This window comes from Rhinichthys klamathensis, unplaced genomic scaffold (assembly GCF_029890125.1).
Source record: "Rhinichthys klamathensis goyatoka isolate OS25496 unplaced genomic scaffold, OSU_Roscu_1.1 h1tg000011l_1, whole genome shotgun sequence".
In the NCBI taxonomy this organism is placed as follows: Eukaryota; Metazoa; Chordata; class Actinopteri; order Cypriniformes; family Leuciscidae; genus Rhinichthys; species Rhinichthys klamathensis.
The window spans coordinates 3,860,072-3,883,602 of record NW_026606564.1 but is presented as its reverse complement, the minus strand read 5'-3'; the positions used below and the strand labels follow the sequence as shown (position 1 = coordinate 3,883,602).

At 38.9% G+C, this 23,531-nt stretch overlaps 1 protein-coding gene across 1 annotated transcript in view; it reads right to left on the bottom strand.

Moving 5' to 3' along the window:
* The window catches only part of pigk (phosphatidylinositol glycan anchor biosynthesis, class K), a 57,463-nt gene that overhangs the window by 2,888 nt on the left and 31,044 nt on the right, over positions 1-23,531 (bottom strand). Inside the window, exon 10 of the mRNA XM_056264346.1 lies at positions 20,384-20,459. Within this exon, the coding sequence (XP_056120321.1) occupies positions 20,384-20,459 (76 nt within the window). The remainder of the gene's footprint in view (positions 1-20,383; positions 20,460-23,531) is intronic.

The window sequence follows — 23,531 nt, the reverse complement described above, 5'->3', positions numbered from 1 at the left end:
ATACAGAACTGACAACTGCATTCTGCTGCTGTGTGAACGGGGCCAAAAGAAGAACAGAACAAGTGAACAAAAAAAGAAAGAACAAGTGAGAGAAAACAGAAAAAAGGAAACGAAACAGAAAGAAAAACTGAAAGAATAAATATAAAGACATAAATATAAAGAATGAACGAAAGAGAAAAAGCAAGCCAATGAAAAAATGAACAGAATAAAACTAACAAAAAAGAGGGAATGATCAAATGAAAGAATGAATGAACAAATAAAGGAAAACCAAATTAAACAAATCATAGAATGAACCAGCAAAAAAAGTGAACAAAATTTAACAAAAAAAACTACAGAATGAAAGAGGAAAAGACAGTATAAGCGAGTAAAAGAAAGCACAAACAAACAAAAAAACATTGAAAAGAAAAAAAATTATGGAAAGAGACTGATCGGACAAATGGAACAAAGAACGTGCAAAGAAAAAATGAATGGACAGAAAAAAAAGAATGAGAACAAAAACAGAATAAACGAGTGAAAAAAAAGCGAAAAATGTATTGATTGAAAGAGCATGAATAAAAAAGGGAAAAATCATCGGGTGAATGGAAGAAGGAATAGTGCGAGCGAATAAATAAACAAATGGAATGAATGAAAAAAACAGAACAAAAGAAAAGAAAGGGCAAACAAAAAAAGAACAAAAGAAAGAAAGAACTAACAAAAGAAAGGAAGACCAATCGGACCACTGCAACAAAGCACTCGAACGAATGAATCAATGCGAAAAAAGAATGAACAAGTGAAAAAGAATGAAAGAAGAACAGAACTAGAGGGTGAAAGAAAGAAAGCCAACAAAAAACAAAATGAATGAAAGCACAAAGGAAAGACAGAATTACCGAGCAAATGGAAGAACGAGCACTTGCAAGCAAAAATAAACGAACGGAAAAACAAAAGAAAGAAAAAGAAGCAGACACAGAGCGCACTGCATCAGAACTCGTCTGCTTCAGTCAGTGTTTGCACACTTACAGCTACATCATCACTTTGTGTATGAATATTATACATTTAAATCGCCCACCATTAAACATGCATCACCAGAAGTGCATTTATATGCTAATGCGGACTGAATATTCGACTGAAAAGAAAAGGTTAACCTCTAAAAAAAAAGTGTTCATAACTTTTCCAATGATGTTACAGGGGCTTGAGAACACATTCTTCTAGGCCTTTTCCTGCACTGTGTGTGAACATGACTGCGTGATCTAGAAATTAATAATACATATCCACACTGCCCACACAGTGCACATAACCGGACACACCCACAGGAACCCGTGACACATACAGCTTTGGGGAAAGACGGATACAGAACATTTGTGCATGGTGTTTATGCCTGGGAGGAGCACGTGTGTGTTCACCGTCCTTCCCATCACGGCTGTGCTGGATACACACTTTCAAAGGAATAATACACCCGGAAAGGGAAAATTCTCTCACCGTCATGTTGTTCTGAAAAATAAGAGTTTCATTTTTCCGTGGAACAGAAAAAGAGAATTGTTGAAGAATGCACTTGTCACTCTTTTCCATATGGGAAAAAAAAGAGAGATAAATAAAGCACCATAAAAGCGGTCCATGTACACCGTGCGCTTTATTCTAAGCCTTCCAAAGGAAAAAAATAGCGCTGTTGATGAACTCACAAAAATGTATGTTGGAAAATATTGTTCTCCTATTCTAACATGAGGCCTATCATGGAGTCAATGACAAATAAGAGTGTCCTAAATAAATCAAGGAAAATGTTCAAAAATGTCGTTTAAACAGTGACAGGTTCGAAATGTGCTCTTGATGTTCATGTTGGTTTATATAGTTTTGAAAAAACAAACAATAAATTTTTTTTTTTTACCATTTTTTAAACAAAGATTTATATTTAATTACTCTACACATTTGTACAAAAGAACATTTTACTTACACCTTGAATATGTGAGTGTACACATCTTTTAAGTTTCTTTTTTTTTTTAAGGTAAAAAGAATTTCAATTACAAACGTCATATATAACGTCATTGATTCATAAATATTACATTGGGGAGTCACACCACATTACATTTAATAATCTTTTTAACCTTGACTTGTCATAAAAAGTCAAATTATCTGCTGTTTTAAGAGGCACATTTGACAAGTGTTATTTTAATATTATTTATATCTATTAATATATTTATTTAGATTTTATTTTTAATTTCAACTTTTAGTAATTATAAAAATTGGCTATTTTTATTATGCTTTTATTAAATACCCTTTAATTACTTTAAATACTATTTAAGCTTCATTTATTTTGATTTCATTTTTAGTTTTAGCTCAGTTTTAGGTTATTTATTTCAGTTAGTTGCCAAGGCAGAATTTCTAACTGCAGTTTAGGTTTTTCATCTAAAATTTATATTTATTTGATTTCAGCCTAATTTCAATTAACAAAAATGTGTATAATAGTTTTAGTTAACAATAATACCTGCTTGACACACCAACATGAGGGTCTGCAGGTGTCTCTCGATATCATTCCCCCCCCCCCATGTTTCTGAATGCTAGTTGCACCACATGACTTTGTTGGTTGCCCTTTAACTTGGCAAACAAATTATTTCAAATATGTATAATATTTTGAAGAGGACCTATTATGCTTTTATATACATATTTTCAACTTTCTTTGATGTGTAATGTGGCTGTTTGAGCATGAAAAAGGTGCAAAGTTACAAAGCACAAAGTCACTCCAAAGGGAGTTAATCTCTATATCAGTGCGCACTGATTCTGAACTCCCTGAAACGCCTCGATTGTAGTCTCGAGTTTTCTTCAAGGAACAAACACGTCACAATATTCCTCATTTAAATGATTCCCGCTCAAGGCATATCCGCTAAAACAATGCACTTTTAGGAATTTTACTGTTTAATGTTATTTTTTAGTATTATTTTTCTTTATTCATTTTCATAATAATTTCACACTGTATTTTGTGAAGTCAGAGTATTTGTACATGAGAGATATGGGATGAGCTATATTTTGCGTACAAGGATGTGTGCAATGCAACGTTCACTGAGCAGAGATGTTCCACTAATGATGATACATCAAATGTGTCCAGTTGGAATGATCTTTACAAGGAAAAGAATGTTTCAACTGATGCAAATGTACCACCAATGTATACACCGAGGGAAAGTGGATTGTACCATGTGTAAGCATGAGGTATACGTTCCATTTTTAAACATAAGCAACGTGGTTTTCTACCTTACAAGGAACCTGAAAGTCGCTCAGTAGTGCATGTAAGCTCAATCTTACTGTGCCACCTCAGAGAAACAGAGGCATGACAGAGTGAAAGGAAGGAGAAACAAAGGCATGTGGGGGGTGAAGGAGGAGAAACACCAAGAAACTATTTACAGCTGGCATGATGGGGTGAGGGAATAGAGAAATGGGGAACAGAGAAATCTGGAATGAAGACCTCCTCACCTGTAGCCTTATTCTTCCATGCCTGTTTCTTTCTGTCTGATACATGTATATTAAATAATAAATAGAAAATATCTGGTGTAGCTTCCGTGATTCAACAATAATGGGGAAAAGCCTGATTTTCAAATCTACAGAGTGGCTTTGTAGAGAGACCGGAACTAAAACAGAGCTTTACTGACAGACTTCGAAGAGAGGTGCTGCAACAATGTAGAATAACTGTTTTTTGAACATTCAAACATGAAAATATAATTTAGCAGACACCAAATTCAAAATCAAGACTTTATAAAAAGGCATAATATAGCCTCTTTAACAAAACTTCACGTTTCATTTTATCTAAGAAATAATAATTTTGGATAATGCCACACAGTTCTTCATTATGACATCAGCACACTTGTACCTTCCTAACATTTCTTATTACTTTATACTCCTCATATTCCCATGCTGCAAGACGATGTATTTTGCTCCATCAGACAGTAAGGACAGCAATAATGAGTGGCCTTCATCTGCATAATACATTGCAGCTGAGTGTGGAGGGACAGCCGAGGAGACGTCCCGGGCGCTGAGGTAGTTAACCTCCACAAGTAAGAGGGGAACGGGAGGGTGAAGACTGTACATAAGGGGGTTTCGCACATGGCTGAACGCGGACTGATGGATTGACTCCGACAGACGGCTCAGTCTACCTCCGGGAACAGTCGGGGAACTGAGCTGGAGTTAACTAGAACCACGGTAATGAGGAAGAGGGAGATGAATGGGATTATTCAGAGATTATTAGCACTTGAAAAGTTAAAAAAATTGTTTAGATCATGATGTTGGGACTGCACTCACAAATAAGCGCCACAGTCCTTTGATAGTCAGTTATGGGATCACACGTACTCAGTTCCAAAATGCACGTTAAACTCGCAGAACATGCAGAGATTTGCTGCATTTAAAGGTAGGGTAGGCAATTTTCAGAGAGGCAAGCAATTTTGAGCTAGCTTTGAAAGCATAAGATCCACCCTCCCTTCACAGCGTCTCCAAAGTCACGCCTCCTTCAAAACACATGAACGCTAACAGCAAACAAAAGCGTTAAACTACTCATGTCTCAAAACACATAACATTACAATAATAATTAACATAGCTTAAAGGCAGGTAGAAATCCCCAAAAATACTTTGTTCCAAATTTGTTTAAACTGTCTTTATATATCAATGCATAATTAAAATGTAAGTAATCTGGAAAAGAAATGATAAAAATCGAGTGTCTGTAGTCCTCTCAGGACTGCAATAAACACAGCTCATTATTCCATTAACTCCACCCCCTCCCTTCTCGGCTCCTTCCAAAGCCACGCCCCCAAATCACATGAACGCGCGATCCCGGCCGTTCGCTCAGCTGGAAGAGTCGGACGCGTTTACCAGCGCCGAGCAGAGAGGAGCGCAGTGCATGTAGTGACATCATGTCACAAGCCGTAACCAGGGTTTGAAATTTAGTGAGGTCCGGGGTGTTGTGTAAAGAATTGTGCTATAATAATGGTTAGGCCATGTGACCCACGTCCCCCCATGGACATTAAGCTGCAACCCTTTTTTTTTTTTTTTAAGAATTTGCCATATATATATACAGGGGTTAAATTTGGATTTAATTATGTGTGGGGTAGTCTCTCACTAGGGGGGTCCGGGGGTATGCCCCCCCGGGATTGTTTTTTGAAAAATAAACCATTAAATGGCACTTTCTGGAGAGTTTTGTCCATTTCTTACATTTCTTACAGATAATCACGATGATCATTGCGTTTGTCTTACCGAATGTGGTAGCTTTATGCAATTACAGTTTGTCTATAAGCTTTTTTTTATTAATGCCGACAGTAAAATGTTGCCAGATATTGCTACGAAAAACAAGAAAAACTAAATAATAATAATAATAATCCGAAATAAGTTCAAAGCTTGTGTTTTGGAAATAAGATGAATATTATCACTAACCCAAACATGCAACTTTCCACTTTAATAACTTCAGAAAGTGTCACATTAAATCAGAAACACAGGTCCAGGAGACTACTGCCATCTTTCCATTAGGTGGATCTGGCAACACGGAGGCTGCACCCGTGCCCTCACTCACGGCGCGCTCTCAAGCCCCGTTCACTGCGCTAGCTTCTCGCAGCAACATGAATTGCAAACACTCATGTGAGGTGGTTTAAACACGGCTAATTAATCATTCAGAGAGCTTGACATTTTACTTTTGAATGTAAAAAAATGACCGAGGTCCGGACCTCAGTGACCTCATAGCTGGCTACGGCCATGTAATAAAGTAACTAACTTTATCAGTATGAATATAAATAATTAACATGGCTGTTAGTACACACTATCAAGCTCGCATATCGATACTGGTAAAGTTTAAAATATTTGACTAGCTCGTAACCGAATCAAACTCAATATAAGGCAAAGCTATAAATAGCTTAATTGATACACGTTTGCCGTTACTATCAGTTAGCTACAGATACAACATAAAGACATAGGTAAACATATGTAGAGCATATAACAACAAACCAAACGTGAAAAAAACGGAGCAGGTAGAGTTCACGGTGAACATAGGAACAAAGTTTTGGCAGAGGGTAAAGCTAGGTATAAAAATAGATCCCCTAAACTTTTTAACCTAAAGTTAGATTTGGCGAAATTAAACAAAACAGCTTTCAACTGCAGATAGGCCTATTGGTTATTTATCGTCTCAACCCTGGCTCACTAACAGTAACGTTATAACAGTCGACACCAAAGTTACACTGTCATAGCTAAGCCAGTGTAACGTTAGTTATGCTGCGTAACGTTAGGTAGTTATATTAGGTAGCTACGTGTGCTAGTGATACATGCTTCATGAAAAAATAAATGCCATCAAAATGAAAACAGCGAGATTACCTGTCCAGCAGAAATAATGCCATCATGGAGTCACTTTTCAGCCCCTTGAGATCCCTCAGTTGTCGCCACCGCTGGAAAGCCACGCCAATATTGACTCTCGTATGATTTCTTGATTTATCAAAAGACTTTTTGTTCATAGCCTTTTCAAATACTGTCTTCCTTTTTGTAACTTGTTTGACTTCGCTGCCTGTATATGCAGGTACTGAGAATTTTGACTAGCTTCCGTGCCTCTTCAAACGGGTGCGCGCATTTGGGCTGCTCCTGTATCAGCAGGTGGTATCCATGGTAGCGAGGGAGAGTGTCGGTCGCCCCAGCCAATATTTTCTTTCGTCCCGAATGGAATAATGAGATGTGTTTATTGCAGTCCTGAGAGGACTACAGACACTTGATTTTTATCATTTCTTTTCCAGATTACTTACATTGTAATTATGCATTGATATATAAAGACAGTTTAAACAAATTTGGAAAAAAGTATTTTTGGGGATTTCTACCTACCCTGCCTTTAAAGAGCACTGACCTGTACCACCTGACTGCTGCAAATTAATTTTGGCGTTGTAAGCACTGGGCGAGGGTGAATCTGAATAACTAAATACCTCCGTGCTAAAATCCCAAAGCCTTTAGCCCTAAAAGGCCTGGAACTTGAAAAAACACACACACACACACACCTCCCCCACAGCTGACACCCACACTCAGGACAGAGCGTGGTGTCCGCTTACAAGACATTAAGACATTTTATGACATTTTTGGAATGTCCCAAAGGAAGTGAATCCTACAGCGAAAAGAAACTTCTTTTCTTTAAAAGACATTCAACCAGATATATTTGATGTGTTTTTATGTGTGTCCATTTGCCCATGTCACATTGGAATAACTGTGACTTTATCATTATGCATTTTTACATTTTACTGTCTATTCCCAGTATTGTTATACATCGTTCTTGGTCTTGTTTTAATTCTCATGATCCAGCGGAATTAATCAGATACAAGAAATTACAGTAAAAGTTATGATTCTATGTGCACCAGCTTTTTGGGACAGTAAGAACCAAAACTTAACATACTGTCAGAGCCTGGGGTTCTTAGATTACAGCATTTACGACCTCACCAGGAATGTCAGAGAAGTGTGTCTCTCTCTCTCTCTCTCTCTCTGAATTCTAACCAAGGAGGAGAAATGAATCCTGTATTCATATATATATGCTATTATATATCCACTTGAGAATTGTATGAACGATGTATCTAAGTTCCCTATTTCATGAGTTGCCTTTCTGTGGTTTGGTCTATGTTTCTCGACAACTCTAATTGGATAATGTTTCAAACTTTGCCAACTAATGTTTAACCAAATCCATTTGTGGCAAGTTTGGTCTCGATAAACTCCAATCTTCGTTCCCCATTTGTTAATTGACATTACATTTTGCTAAACTTTGTGACACATTAGTATTATAAGAATTGTGAAGATTCTTCTCTTAAACAACCGACGAAATTAGGGTTTCAAATGTCTCTCTCTGGAGACAAAGAGCAATAAAACCCAAAGTCCCGCCTGTAAACTTCCAACCCTCTAATTGGCCAAGCCAACAGGAAGAGGCTGGATTTCTCCAAAAGTGATAAATGACGCTTCTCCCCTCCGCTCGCTCTCTTCTCTCCCTTGTCCTCGTGTTATAATGTAACGTCTCGCCTCCGGGCGAGCTCTTCGCCTTTCTTTTATTTGTTTCTAGTTTAGTTTGTGTTTTTCAGTTGTAGAGAAGTCTCTGTGTTTAATTCCAATCGACGATTGAAAAGAAAACCCCGTGACATATCTCTTCAGCAAATCCATCTACAAGGGACCTTTAAACGAGCGCGCGCTCGCTTTGAAGGAGAAACACGCGCACGTGACCGCGTGACGCGCCGGACCGAGCGAAGCACGCGCTTCTTCGCCAGCCATGAACAGATGTAACGTTAACTCCGCGTGATTTCCCCGTAGAGATCTTTATTTCCCTTTGGAAATGTTACACTAAAGACTTTAAACCTCCGTTCAACACGCGCGCCAAGCAGCCCACGTGACGCTTCCTCACACACAAAGGACTCAGCTCACGCGGCCAGACGGGTCCGTACAGGAATGCCTCGACATACAGAGAGACCATAACATAACTTGTGCAAGTATAATCTCTTTATAGAGCTTTTAAGAAGTTTTAAGATGATGTTTCGTGTTGTAATCGGAGAGGTGAATGTCTTCCTGCCAATGAAATTCTCCCAATTTTCTCTGTTCTCTCTCTCTCCCCATCCCCTTTCCTCTCTCTCTTACTCGCTCACGCGTGTAAGTTATCCATTGTCCAAACTTTACGCATTTCTCGTTCATTGATGTCTTATTGTATTGTTCATTGATGCCTATGTGTTTGTAAATACATATATCCCGTGTAACCGTAGTAAATACATAAGTAGTCATGCCTCTATTAAATTAATTATATATTCATTTGATTGATGTGCTGTCTCTTTGCTCAATTTCAAGTCCCTTAAGTGCCAAAGACCTAACTTATGCTACAAGCTTTACGAATTAAAGATACTTTAAAGAGTATGTGTTGATAGGGCGGGAAACCCAATTCTTCTGGCCAGAGAATTGCGTTTCCTGAAATCCTATAAAGTAAGATGATATTGTGGATCCCACAAATATTATCCTGACAATTGAGCTAATTCATTTTACCTGTTTGTGAAACATGGTCCGTGTAATTAACTGCAATCAACTAGTGGTTAATTTCAGGGATTCACATGCACGCATGCAGGTAGAATGACAGATCCTCCCTTATCAGGAGATTTATTAACATGTAAGACTGATCTAATCCAAACATGTATGAATAATTATTAATTACCAATTATTAATTATGATATGCAAATTCCCCACGGATTAGATCCGCCCTGAATCCTTACAGCGTTGATAGTGTTGCCATAGAAACGTATTAATTCGATTCAGCAACCGCTCCTAGTATAACGTCACAGGTTTTATATCTCCTCCAAATTACAGTAGTTATGGTGTGAACGCAGCTGGTTGTTTTGGTTCAGGAAGAACTGTAAAAGGTGGCTGGTGTTTGTTTGTGGTGCTCAGTGACTGACGTCTGTCTAACGTGCAGGTATGGAAATACATACGTTGACAGGCAGGTGACATCGTATCATTGCATTCGGACCAAATTCAATGATATGATGAACATTTTATGGTTCTACGCCTTTCACAGAAAAAAATACATATACATATAAATGCATTTAGATCACTTAACTTAGTTTTTGCTATCAGGATGTGAAGACACTTTCAACCAGCATAACAACAAAAAAGAAAATCTGTAACAAATCGCCTACCCTGCCTTTATTGTGAATTTTTTTAACATGCAGAGGATCAGACTACAGTTATTAAATTAAATCACAGCCTTTGATTTGACAGTCGCTCCATATCACGATTATCAAGCAGCTCCATTTATTTAATTTTAATTTTACATTGGATATTTAATTATTAGCCATTCATCAATTTAGAAACCTCCTGCAACTCCTGTTTGGAAAACCCTGCTCTATATGATCCTGCTTATTACATGCTTAAACTAACCAAATAAATGAATCATTTCACCCCAAATCAATACTTCATGTCCATTTATTTATTTGATTATGTGAGAACAATGAGAGTGCTATGAGAGATGTGGAGTTAGAACGATGTAGGAGATCACACAAAATGATAACAAAGGACACTAGAATGCCTGATTCTGATTCTCTGACACGATAACTGTGGCTGTGAAGTAGTTCCAGATCTAGGCCGCATTTCAGATCAATTTCCCTTTGCCGAATAATATCAGTTATTTCAAAGAGCTGTATAGTCTACCACAGCAAAAGACCCAGAAAAAACTAAAATATTTTTTGACAAAAATGGAAATAGTTTATTTGCTTTGGCCAATATTTTTGGGTCTTTTTGCTGAAAGGACATTCAAAATGCTGATTTGAATGAAGATTAACACCTCTGTAAAGCTACTCCATATTTGTGCATAGATACTGTATGAACAGAGATGTAAAGTGATAGGCTTTCACTATATACTTAAGTATTATTCTGGGGATGTGTCAATGTGTCCTTGAGTTCTGTTAAAACAGAATACTTGTACTTATCCTCAATTACATTTACAAGGAAAAAAATTATAATTTTTGCTCCATTACAATTTAGTGTAGACTTCAAAGTACACTGGTCATCATGACTTTTCTTTATCCTAATTTTTCTTTATCCAAACAAGCCAATCAATCACGCTCACATAAGGTCATTTTTGGGTGAATAATCTCTTTCAGACATAGACTAAACGAATGTGTTTTGTTTTCAAAAGTCAATTTAAAATGCTAAGACAAGTGTTCCATTTTTAATGTTTAAATGCTTACAATTAAACAAATACTTTTTTTTTCAAGTATTCAAGTATATTTCACTCTCTGATAGATAGATTCAGTCTCTCGAAACCCTCCTTTCTGTGAGCCTACTCTGCTCTGATTGGTCAGATGACCCAGTCTGTTGTGATTGGTCTGCTCTGCTCTGATTGGTCAGAGGGCCCAGTTTGTTATGATTGGTCTACTCTGCTCTTATTGGTCAGAGGGCCCAGTTTGTTATGATTGGTCTACTCTGCTCTGCTCTGATTGGTCAGATGGCTCAGTTTGTTATGATTGGTCTACTCTGCTCTGCTCTTATTGGTCAGAGGGCCCAGTCTGTTATGATTGGTCTACTCTGCTCTTATTGGTCAGAGGGCCCAGTTTGTTATGATTGGTCTACTCTGTTCTGATTGGTCAGAGGGCCCAGTCTGTTGTGATTGTTCTACTCTGCTCTGCTCTGATTGGTCAGATGGTTCCGTTTGTTATGATTGGTCCACTCTGCTCTGATTGGTCAGAGGGCCCAGTCTGTTGTGATTGGTCTACATTTCTCTGCTCTGATTGGTCAGATGGCTCAGTCTGTTGTGATTGGTCTACCGCTTACAGCGTGTCGGAAACAAAAACTCCATTACCATATCTGACTTTCAGCCTCGGACGATTCCTCAGCGCTTGATACAGAGTGATACAAACAGTAACAATGCCGTCAGTTTTATCGTATCAGCCTGAGTCCTCATCCTTTTTGGATTTGCATTCGCAGCGCAGAAAACAGCCTCTTCTCGACATGTCGACAACATGAACCAAACTCTTCCAGGCCAGGCCTCAGTTACAACTACAGTGTTTGAAGGCAGGTCAAAGTAGACATTGTTCACGGGATAGTTCACCCAAAAATGAAAATTAGCCCAGTATTTACTCACCCTCGGTGTATATGACATTCTTCTTTCAGACAAATACAATCTGAGTTATATTATTATAAAATGTCCTATCTCTTCTAAGCTTTATAATGGCAGTGAATTAATGTTTCTGTTTTGAAGTCCATAAAAGTGCATCTGTCCATCATAAACAAACTCCATACGGCTCCGGGGGGTTAATAAAGGCCTTCTGAAGCGAAGCGAGGCGCAAGTAGACTGTGTATGGCCGTTTGGCCGGAAGCTAGAATTTTACTTTGTAAAACTTTGTTTTTCTTACACAAACGCATCTCTTCAGAAGGCCTTTATTAACCCCCCGGAGCCGTATGGAGTTCGTTTATGATGGACAGATGCACTTTTATGGACAAAACAGAAACAGCCATTTACTTCCATTATAAAGCTTAGAAGAGCCAGGACATTTTATAATATAACTCGGATTGTATTCGTCTGAAAGAAGAATGTCATTTACACCTAGGATGACTTGAGGGTGAGTAAATCATGGGCTAATTTTCATTTTTGGGTGAACTATCTCTTTAAGTTTTCTGGTAAATCATGCTTTATGTATGGAATTGTACTCCATTCTGCTGGCCATCAAACCTTGTGCTATTCAGTGAATAATTTATATTTTATTTGACTGGTTCACAACCCAGCCAAAAAAAGGACAAAAGGAGGACAAGCCATGAATCCTCCTCCTCCAGCTTTGATTGCCTAAAGCCATAGTGCTGAGGCATCAAACTGTCAAGCCAACAAATAACTATTCAAAGCTGAAAGCAAGAGTCCTCAGAGCAGAATCATCACAACAAGCAGAGTAATTGAGTTTGGAGAAAAGCATTCAGCTGAGTACACTGCTTAGTCTCTGACATTTAAATCCTGATTTAGAAGCAAGAATGATCCCTGCACAAAGGGAATAACCTCATCCTCAACCGGAGATAGACGGTTTGAACCAGGAGACAGCACGGCTAACAAGAGCTCTTGGAAGAAAAGGCCCAGTGTTCCCACTGCTACTGTATGACCTCATACACTGACTAGATTTGTTAAATAAATTAAACATGGGGGATTTCTCTAAGAACGAATTTGCCATCTGCACTGTTTTTGAAAGAAGTCTCTCATGCTCACCAAGTCTATCTATTTGATCCAAAATAGAGTAAAAACAGAACTATTGTGAAATATTAGTATAATTCCTGTGATGTCAAAGCTGAATTTTCAGCATCATTACTCCAGTCTTCAGTGTCACATGATCCTTCAGATATCATTCTAATATGCTGATTTGCTGCTCAAGAAACATTTATTATTATTACCAATGCCGAAAACAGATTTTTGCTGCCTATTTTTTTTTTGTCAAAAGATTTAGTTAAATAAAAATTTCTTTTGAACTTTCTATTTATAAAAGAATCCTAAAAAAATGTATCTCAGTTTCCACAAAAAAATTAAGCAGCAAAAACGGTTTTCAACATTGATAATACGATCCATTACTAATAACTGAGCACCAATAATAAATAATAATTGAGCACCAAATAAGCATGTTTAAGCCTAATAAGCTTAGCCATCACAGGAATAAATGACGTTTTAAAACTAAAACATTAATTAATATTAAAACAGAAAGCAGTTATGCATTTCAATTCTGTTAAATTTTGATCGTATTTCAAAATACTACTAAAGGTTTACTTTGTTTTGAATCAAATATAAAGGCACCCTTGGTGAGCATAAACAAACAAAATAAAAAATTCTTAATTATTCCAAGCTTTTGACCGTTAATGTCTCCATCGCGTTCAAGGATACAGCAGATTACTGTGATCTGGCATACTTTATTGAGAATCTAGCATTCAGAGACCGGACTAAGCTCTTTAAAATACTGAAAATGAGCTTGACAACACTGTTACTGGATGTATGGAGTTGTACTGCCCTTCTCCATAATTTTAACATCATTTGATAAAATACTCTTGCCATGATCAATAGAAAATTTAATAAAAAAAAACCTATTAAAATCAATATTATTTTTTATTAATAAAAAAACCCAGGAATTAATATTATTAGATGCAATCTATAAAGCCAATTCATGTAGAAAGGAGGGACATTTATACTGAAAAGAATGACAATGACTTAACTGAACTATGGTGCACAAATCATGCCTGGTTAAACTGGCTTGTGGGTGATGAGGTAATATGATGCAGATGTTAAAAGGATAGTTCACCTAAAAATGAAAATTATCCCATGATTTATACACCCTCAAGCCATCCTAGGTGTATATGACTTTCATCTTTCAGACGAATACAATCAGAGTTATATTTAAAAAATGTCCTAGCTCTTCCAGGCAGTGAATGGAGGACGAGATATTGAAGCCCAAAAAAGTGCATCCATCCATCATAAAAGTAATCCATTCGGCTCCAGGGGGTTAATCAAGGCCTTCTATAGCGATGCGTTTGTGTTAGAAAAATATCCATATTTATAACCTTATCAACTAGAATAAGTAGCTTCCGGCAGACGGCCATACGCAAGTCGACTTACGCCACAAGAGTAACTTCTGACGCGATGTAGGACGTCCGGTGTAGGAGTATCGTAAGCTTTGACGCCTCTCGCGGTTCAAACAAATAAGGCTGGGCAACAAACTCAAGCTCCTCTGAATTAATTTTTTTTAAATTCTCGTTTTGGACTTCTAATTCGTGAGACTTCTAATTTAGTTTTGCTCTATCCTCTGCGCTTCCACGTTCATCTATGCGTAATGCGTCAGGTCAAGTGTTACTCTTTCGCCGTAAAGCGGGAAGCTATAGTTATTTTAGTTGATAAAGTTTTAAATATGGATATTTTTTCACAAAAACGCATTGTTTCGTTTCAGAAGGCCTTTATTAACCCCTGGAGCCGTGTGGATTACTTTAAGGATGGGTGCACCTTTTTTGCCTTCAAAAATCATATCCTCCATTCACTGCCATTATAAAGCTTGGATGAGTCAGGACATTTTTCTTTTTTAACTCCAATTCTATTCGTCTGACAGAAAAAAGTCATATACAACTAGGATGACTTGAGGGTGAGTAAATCATGGGGTAATTTTCATTTTTGGGTGAACTATCCCTTTACTGCGTACAAAAGTGATGCAACTATTCCGTGAATTAGGCACATAGTATCAAAGCAATTTGAGGTAGAATTATTCATCCTCGGCTATCTTAAATAATTCTGTGCTGTTCTAAAAATGCTCTTTAATGTATCTGTCATAAGACACTTTAGAACTTTGATCATTAAACATTTTGAATCTAAGAAGAGACATCTTAAACTACAAAATATCTGCACATTTTAAACATTATGTTTAGTTTAGAATGACTAAAATGACTATTTTAAGAATCCAATTTAAAAGGCTCTTGAAAGTCTCTAAACCACATGAAGAAATGTGACTATGTCTTTGGCTTGATAAGGAAAGATGTCCAATCATCACTCTTATAACACTACACAACTCTCTTTTTTGAAATAAAGCAAGAACACCCCCTTCATTATCTGTGAAGAGCGGCCACAGGAGAATCTGACCTGAAAACCACACTTTTTTGAGCATTACATTTATTCAGTTATTCTAATATTCACAAAACAGTCCCGCATCACACCACTGCTCATTTGCATTAAATTCTGCTATCATAGAATCTCTATGATATTCTGATGGCTTGGAACTCTCCTTCAATGTCTAAAGGATCTAAAGGATTTTATTATTATTATTTTAGGTCTTAGAAAATCTTCTCCTCAACAATTTGTGGCATCATTCACGTTTGTAATACAAGTCCAGAAAGAAATGCAGACCAAAGTTTAATTACAGGGTTAGGGTTACATCATGTCCAAACCACTGCGACAATGTACATTTTCCGACCACAGGTCCAATCAAAACATATTTGATGTTTAATATTCAACTGTTGGTGCATGATTTTGGCCCATAAGTTCCACTGTGGGCGGGTGAACAAAAAAAACAAAAAACAAAAACATATTTCACGTGTAGTTTTAAAATGTAAATTTCACATGGGCAAACTCATTCGAATGAAATTGAAACATTGGAAATTCATGTGGTTTTTCTGTAAGGGTCTACTTAGCACAATGCCTCAAAATGTCATGTTACTGTTTCACAGTTTTGTTTGTTGTTTCTTACTTTTGGCTGGTTAGGACAAAAAAGTATCTTTTATTGCATTATGCTTAGTTAGGAAACAGTATTAGGGGTTTGATCATATTCTTAATCTTAATCAGAGTTTTAGAAATAATGAGGTTTTTGCCTTAGCCATTATCCCTATAACCATGTAGGAGAGGAACTTTTGCTCAAAGCTGGTTTGTATCTTACTATATTTGGTTAACATACTCCACAGCACCCTATAAAAGACTAATATTCTTCATAGAAACCTAGGAAGAATCTTTTGCTCTGTTTGAAAATTGTGGCGCACAACCACCATCCAACTGAAGCAAATCTGCCAGAAAGAATGGGCTAAAATCAAACAGTGTAAGACTGTGGAGGTGCAAAAGTAAAAAGAGAAAATTAAAGTGTTTGGACAAACAGGGAATGGCAAATAAAGAACTGATTTAAGAAACACTGACATTGAGATATTCAATTAATTTGAGATCATAGTGTTTGGTGTTCAGACAGCAAGCATTTTAAATGCTTGGGCATTTTGTCCAGAATTAATGTTTTAATAAAGGAATCAAAAGTAATGTTTTAATAAAGGAATCAGTAAAGAGAGTCTCTGCTTAACATTCGCACTAATAAAAAATGATGAAGAGAAAGAAGAGATGGAGATAGAAAGATCAAAGGTTCTTATGTAGTCTGCATGAGGCCAGTAATAGAGTCCAGCACGCAGTGGGAGGGAGAGTCCAATCATCCGAATACAGAGTGAACGGATGCTAGAGGGACGACTCATCCCGCTACATATACACACACTGCCTCACACTGTCTTTTTATCCCGAATAGAACACTCACATATGTATGAATGTCATTGCAAAGCTCCGTTATGACAGTTCGATATCATCACTCTAAAGACAGTCATGACTCATGACAGGCCTGAATCTTTAGCAATATTCTGCAGTCCTCCAGATGATTTCTTAAAGCCACTGGGGTTTAGACAGAAAAATCACTGTATCAAAAAATTGACAGAAGGTTTTTTTATTTTTCATTCACAATTGAATATGACAATCCCTTTATCACACCCTGGAAAATATCTGGTAGTATCAAGAAAAAGGATACTGAAATATGTTCTAGATTTAAGCAGAAATTTCAGAGAAGTAATACGGTAGTCAGTGTCCAGTCCACTTCAACGATTTGGTTCATTTTTAGGTGGTTTGCAAGGATTTGGAGATGGTCCTCACTGCAGAACACGAAATCCAGAGGGAGGAGTTGGATCCAGATCCAACTCCTCCCACCTAACCCTATACCTACCCATATCCGCTCCTGATCCCTAACCCCACCCCTAAACCTACCCATCTCCGCCCCCTGATCCCTAACCCCACCCCTAAACCTACCCATCTCCGCCCCCTGATCCCTAACCCCACCCCTAAACCTACCCATCTCCGACCCCTGATCCCTAACCCCACCCCTAAACCTACCCATCTCCGCCCCTGATCCCTAACCCCACCCCTAAACCTACCCATCTCCGCCCCCTGATCCCTAACCCCATCCCTAAACCTACCCATATCAGCCCCTGATCCCTAACCCCACCCCTAAACCTACCCATCTCCGACCCCTGATCCCTAACCCCACCCCTAAACCTACCCATCTCCGCCCCTGATCCCTAACCCCACCCCTAAACCTACCCATCTCCGACCCCTGATCCCTAACCCCACCCCTAAACCTACCCATCTCCGACCCCTGATCCCTAACCCCACCACTAAACCTACCCATCTCCGACCCCTGATCCCTAACCCCATCCCTAAACCTACCCATCTCCGCCCCTGATCCCTAACCCCACCCCTAAACCTACCCATCTCCGTCCCCTGATCCTTAACCCCACCACTAAACCTACCCATCTCCGACCCCTGATCCCTAACCCCACCCCTAAACCTACCCATATCCGCCCCGATCCCTAACCCCACCCCTAAACCTACCCATCTCCGACCCCTGATCCCTAACCCCACCCCTAAACCTACCCATCTCCGCCCCTGATCCCTAACCCCACCCCTAAACCTACCCATCTCCGTCCCCTGATCCCTAACCCCACCACTAAACCTACCCTTCTCCGTCCCCTGATCCCTGATCCCTAACCCCACCCCTAAACCTACCCATCTCCGCCCCCTGATCCCTAACCCCACCCCTAAACCTACCCATCTCCGCCCCCTGATCCCTAACCCCACCCCTAAACCTACCCATCTTCGCCCCCTGATCCCTAACCCCACCCCTAATCCTACCCATCTCCACCCCTTAGATCTGGATCCAACTCCGCCCCCTGGATCTCATGTACTGCAATGAGGTGCTACTAAGGATTTGTGCCGATATGTAAATGCTTGAAATGGACCTCTTTAAGGCCAGAAACATTTTATGAAATTAGATGAATGCAGAGATGAGAATAAAATCATTTAAAGGGATAATTCTCCCAAAAATGAAAATTCTGTCATTACTGATTCACCCTCATGTCGTTTTGATAAAATCTGAGAGATTTCTGTCCCTCCATTGACAGCCTACGCCACTACCACTTTGATACTTCAAAAAGTTCATAAAGAGACCGTAAAACTAATCCGTAAAAATTTAGCAGTTCAATCCAAATTTTCTGAAGAGACTTGATCGCTTTAAACATGATGAACAGATTGAATTTAGGCTTGTATTCACATAAGCATTCATCAACTCACACATCAGTTGTGCTAAACGGAAGCTCAAGCATGTTCGCTTGACGTGTGAGAACCAATGAGGTTCATTCTCGTGTTCGCAGCACGTTTGAGCTTCCGCAAGAACCAATGAGTTTTGTTCTTCAGGTTCGCTGATCAATTGTGAATAAAAGCCTAAATTTAATCTGTTCATCATATACACTCACCGGCCACTTTATTAGGTACCCCATGCTAGTAACGGGTTGGACCCCCTTTTGCCTTCAGAACTGCCTCAATTCTTCGTGGCATAGATTCAACAAGGTGCTGGAAGCATTCCTCAGGGAGTTTGGTCCATATTGACATGATGGCATCACACAGTTGCCGCAGATTTGTCGGCTGCACATCCATGATGCGAATCTCCCGTTCCACCACATCCCAAAGATGCTCTATTGGGTTGAGATCTGGTGACTGTGGAGGCCATTTTAGTACAGTGAACTCATTGTCATGTTCAAGAAACCAATTTGAAATGATTAGAGCTTTGTGACATGGTGGAAGTAGCCATCAGAGGATGGGTACATGGTGGCCATAAAGGGATGGACATGGTCAGAAACAATGATCAGGTAGGCCGTGGCATTTAAACGATGCCCAATTGGCACTAAGGGGCCTAAAGTGTGCCAGGAAAACATCCCCCACACCATTACACCACCACCACCAGCCTGTACAGTGGTAACAAGGCATGATGGTTCCATGTTCTCATTCTGTTTACGCCAAATTCTGACTCTAACATCTGAATGTCTCAACAGAAATCGAGACTCATCAGACCAGGCAACATTTTTCCAGTCTTCAACTGTTCAATTTTGGTGAGCTCTTGCAAATTGTAGCCTCTTTTTCCTATTTGTAGTGGAGATGAGTGGTACCCGGTGGAGTCTTCTGCTGTTGTAGCCCATCCGCCTCAAGGTTGTGCGTGTTGTGGCTTCACAAATGCTTTGCTGCATACCTCGGTTGTAACGAGTGGTTATTTCAGTCACTGTTGCCCTTCTATCAGCTCGAACCAGTCTGGCCATTCTCCTCTGACCTCTGGCATCAACAAGGCATTTCCGCCCACAGAACTGCCGCTCACTGGATGTTTTTTCTTTTTCGGACCATTCTCTGTAAACCCTAGAGATGGTTGTGCGTGAAAATCCCAGTAGATTAGCAGTTTCTGAAATACTCAGACCAGCCCTTCTGGCACCAACAATCATGCCACGTTCAAAGTCACTCAAATCAACTTTCTTCCCCATACTGATGCTCGGTTTGAACTGCAGGAGATTGTCTTGACCATGTCTACATGCCTAAATGCACTGAGTTGCCGCCATGTGATTGGCTGCTTAGAAATTAAGTGTTAACGAGCAGTTGGACAGGTGTACCTAATAAAGTGGCCGGTGAGTGTAAAGTGATCATGTCTCTTCAGAAAATGTGCGCTAAACCGCTCAATTCATATGGATTAGTTTCACTCTCTTTATGGTAGTTGCGTAGCTGTCTATGGAGGAATTTCATTTAAATAAAGATAATTTATGTTTCGAAGATGAACGAAAGTTTTACGGCTTTGGAACAATATGAGGGTGCGTAAATGACAGAATATAAAATTTCTGGGTGAACAATCCCTTTAATAAATAATCAGATGTAAATTATATGCAAATAGCACTCGAAAGTAAACTATATTAGGGTGTGCTGCTAAATGACTGGAAGAGCATAGCAAATATCATTTTTGCATTTGCTACAACAGCAAAATAAAACAATGGTTTGAGAAAGCAGATGTCAAAATTAGTCACTCCCTTAACAGCTCTACTTAAAACCACACTGCAGCTGTGTTAACTAATTTCCTTTAATTTCATGCCAGACTAATATAACACAACAGTATAGTGAAGAAAAAAAAGGCTTCTTTGTTTATTTTTTGTTTTAGGGAAGATAGATTTATGAAGTTGAAGAAGAAATACGTATCTTATGAATAATCAATTGTACGTTTAAAACGATCACAATCATGGACCATATCAACCATTTCCTCACTTACATATTCCAACAATATTTAACAATTAGACTTACCTGATGAATAATTTCAGCCACTGGAAGTTGGTCCACATACGTCAGAGACTCGATCTGTAGATCGCCACTTCCAGACCTGAAGAAAAAAAACAAGAAGAGGCAACGGTCTTAACAGGAGACAAAACAAGTTCTTTTTAAATGTAATGTGTTCCAACTTTGCCTGCGGCAAAACAACAAAACCGTATTTTCAGACTAAACAAATCACTTGTTTTGTCTTCCGTAAAATTGAAGCACCCTCTAATCTAACCACATTACTATGCAGTGGGCAGAAGAAGCCAAAGCCTCATTAACGTACAGCCATCCCCTTCCGAAATTGCCCACAGTCTGTTCGTTTGAGTGGTGGGATGATATTTTGGCCTTCAAGTGGGCCAGCAAAGCTCAGAGGCAGGACCGGACGAAAGAGTCTGCTTCAGCCCGGCTGTCTCCGGCTTCATACATGAGTGGCTGCTGAAATTGAATTCAGGATGCAGCTCTCAATTCCACACAACAACTGACTGAGACAGAGGATGATCGGGAGTGGTACCACAACAAAAACAACTTCCCTTTATAATGAATAAAGGGAAGATAAGAGTAAGCGATAGAAAACCCTCATGAAATCCCACTGGACTAGATTTTGAAAAAAAAAAAATGTTCTGCATCCAGAGTTAGTTGAAGCAACACTATTATATGGTTAGCAGGACAAATAAAACAAATCGAGCTTTTCAAATATCCATTGGGTGACGAGGGGGTGGTGACTGACAGGTAATTTTAGAGGTGTCATTGCTATTCACTGAACAAACAGCAAACAAACTGAAAGGTGTTTGTATGAAGAATGAGGAATGGAGGTTAACAAAACGAGTGTAGCGCAGCTATGTGTTGGAGAGTGGAGGCAATTGGTAATCTATAGGTGGGCACAGCATTTCAGCCGACAAATCACTCCTGTATTTCAATGAGCGGCCTGGGCAGCAAATTCATGGCCCATCGGGATGAGGCTTTTTCTATTAGGTGACAAAATGGCCTGTCATTCTAGCCATGTGTATGGTATAGGCACATTGAACCACTTTTGGTCTCGGTTGAAATGGCTAGACTTGAATTACTGCAAAACGGAAAAGCAACAAGAACACAGCAAGATTATTTACTGTGAGCCTGCCGGCTACAACATCTGCACACCAGCAATAAAACCGCAATAAAAACACTGCAGTAGCAATGTAACAAATAGCTTCATTCTAACAAGGAATAAAATAAACACATTTTTTTCAATTACGTTTTCAAAACTTCACAATTCCAACGATGAGGTTGCTAATATGTTCTAGATTCGTTTTTTAACGTGTTTCTAAGAGGTTGCTAGGGTGTTCTGAAGTGATAGTTTCGTGGTTTGAAGAGAGTCAAAACAGCCCACCCTCTTTATAACATTCTGATCCCAAGATCTCAGAACAATCCTTCAAATCCTTGTTAAGAATCTCCCCAAAAGCCGCACAATTTGAGGTGTAATTCATGTATGTACCGTAAAACTTCAAATAATAGCCGAGTCCCAAATAGACGCCTGTCTCTTTTACACGCCTGGTGTGGCTGCAGGTTTGGGTAAATAAAGGCCGGTCTCAAATAGAGGCCGGGTCTGTTTTTTAGTTTCGGGTTGTATTTAACCTTCTAAAACCCGTCCGATCGTCCGCTTTTTGGCGGCCGCCAAAGCAAATGTGTGTCCCGCCAAAGCCTTTTTTGATCGGCGAGTGATGTAGAATTGACTGCTGCGCTTGACAGGGCGCGTTACGAGCAGAGAGAGAGAGAGCGCCCCGGCCGCGCGCGCGCACTCTCCCGTCTTCAAACAACACGAGCGCTGTCTTGCTCTCTCTCCCTCGCGCATATTAATCAAAATCAATTGACGCGATAGTAAAAGGTCGGAAGACCGCAGTTTCACGTGGAGCATTTGTAGATTTTAAGAGATTAGAGACTCTAGGCCTACACTCAATGAACAACATCTCAACACTAAATTATAAAGGCCGGTCTCATATAGACGCCTGTCTCAAATACAAGCCGGTGCAGTTCGACGATTTGGGAAAATAAAAGCCCGGGCTATTATTTGAAGTTTTACGGTAGTCAAAATGGTGTGGAACATAGTGATGGGCGATACTGCAAATTTCTGTATCGATCCGATACCAAGTAAATACAGGGTCAGTATCACCGATATCGATACCGATACCGATACTTTTTCATTTTAAAAGCATGCATTTGAACTTGTATGCACTTTCCTGTGCTAGAGCAGTGTGTCATGATTTATGAGGTGAATGCATCATTAATATGCTAAATCTGAACACGTTTTCATGACTACTAGGCCTAAATATTTTGTGATTTGTGCTCTCAACTCCCCTTTAATTAGTCAGTGACTTTTACAAAACTACCCTAATTATAGTACTAGCCTACTGTTCAAAAGTTTGGGGTCTGTAAGATTTTTATTTCTCTTAGTAAAAACTGTAATATTACAATTTAACAATTTAACATAGGCTATCTGTTTTCTATGCCATAGTAAACTAATTTATTCATGTGATCAAAGCTGAATTTTTGGCATCATTACTCCAGTCAATTCATTTTAATATGCTGACTTGCTGCTCAGGAAACATTTCTTATTATTATCAATGTTGAAAACAGTTTCATATTTTGTTGGAAACCATGATACATTTTATGCAGAATTATTTGATGAACAAAGTTGAAAGAACAGCATTTATATGAAGTAGATTTTTTTTTTTACAGTGTAAAACCCTTGACTGTCACTTTTGATCAATTTAATGCATCTATCCTTGTTGAATAAAAATATTAATTTCATAAAAAAGATCTTACTGACGTCAACATTTTAAACCGTTATGTACAGTTTTGGTTTGTTTATTGCGAAATAACTCCCGATTGTTTCTCTGTCATCTAAGCAAGGCTTCGTTTCCCAAACGCACTGGGCCTGTGAGCTCAGCGAAGCACCAGCATCAAACGCTCTCTGTGATTGATTGGTTTCGTCTTGTATACAGATGACTAGGAGAAAAGGTTCTATCCTACACAATTACCCGCTAACATTCGCTTATTTTTCCACTTAGAAGCTTATTTTACACACTGAATTGCGTGCTAAATTAATAAAAAATTACTGGAAAAAAAATACACATTTGGATCGATATTTTTATGTGAGGAT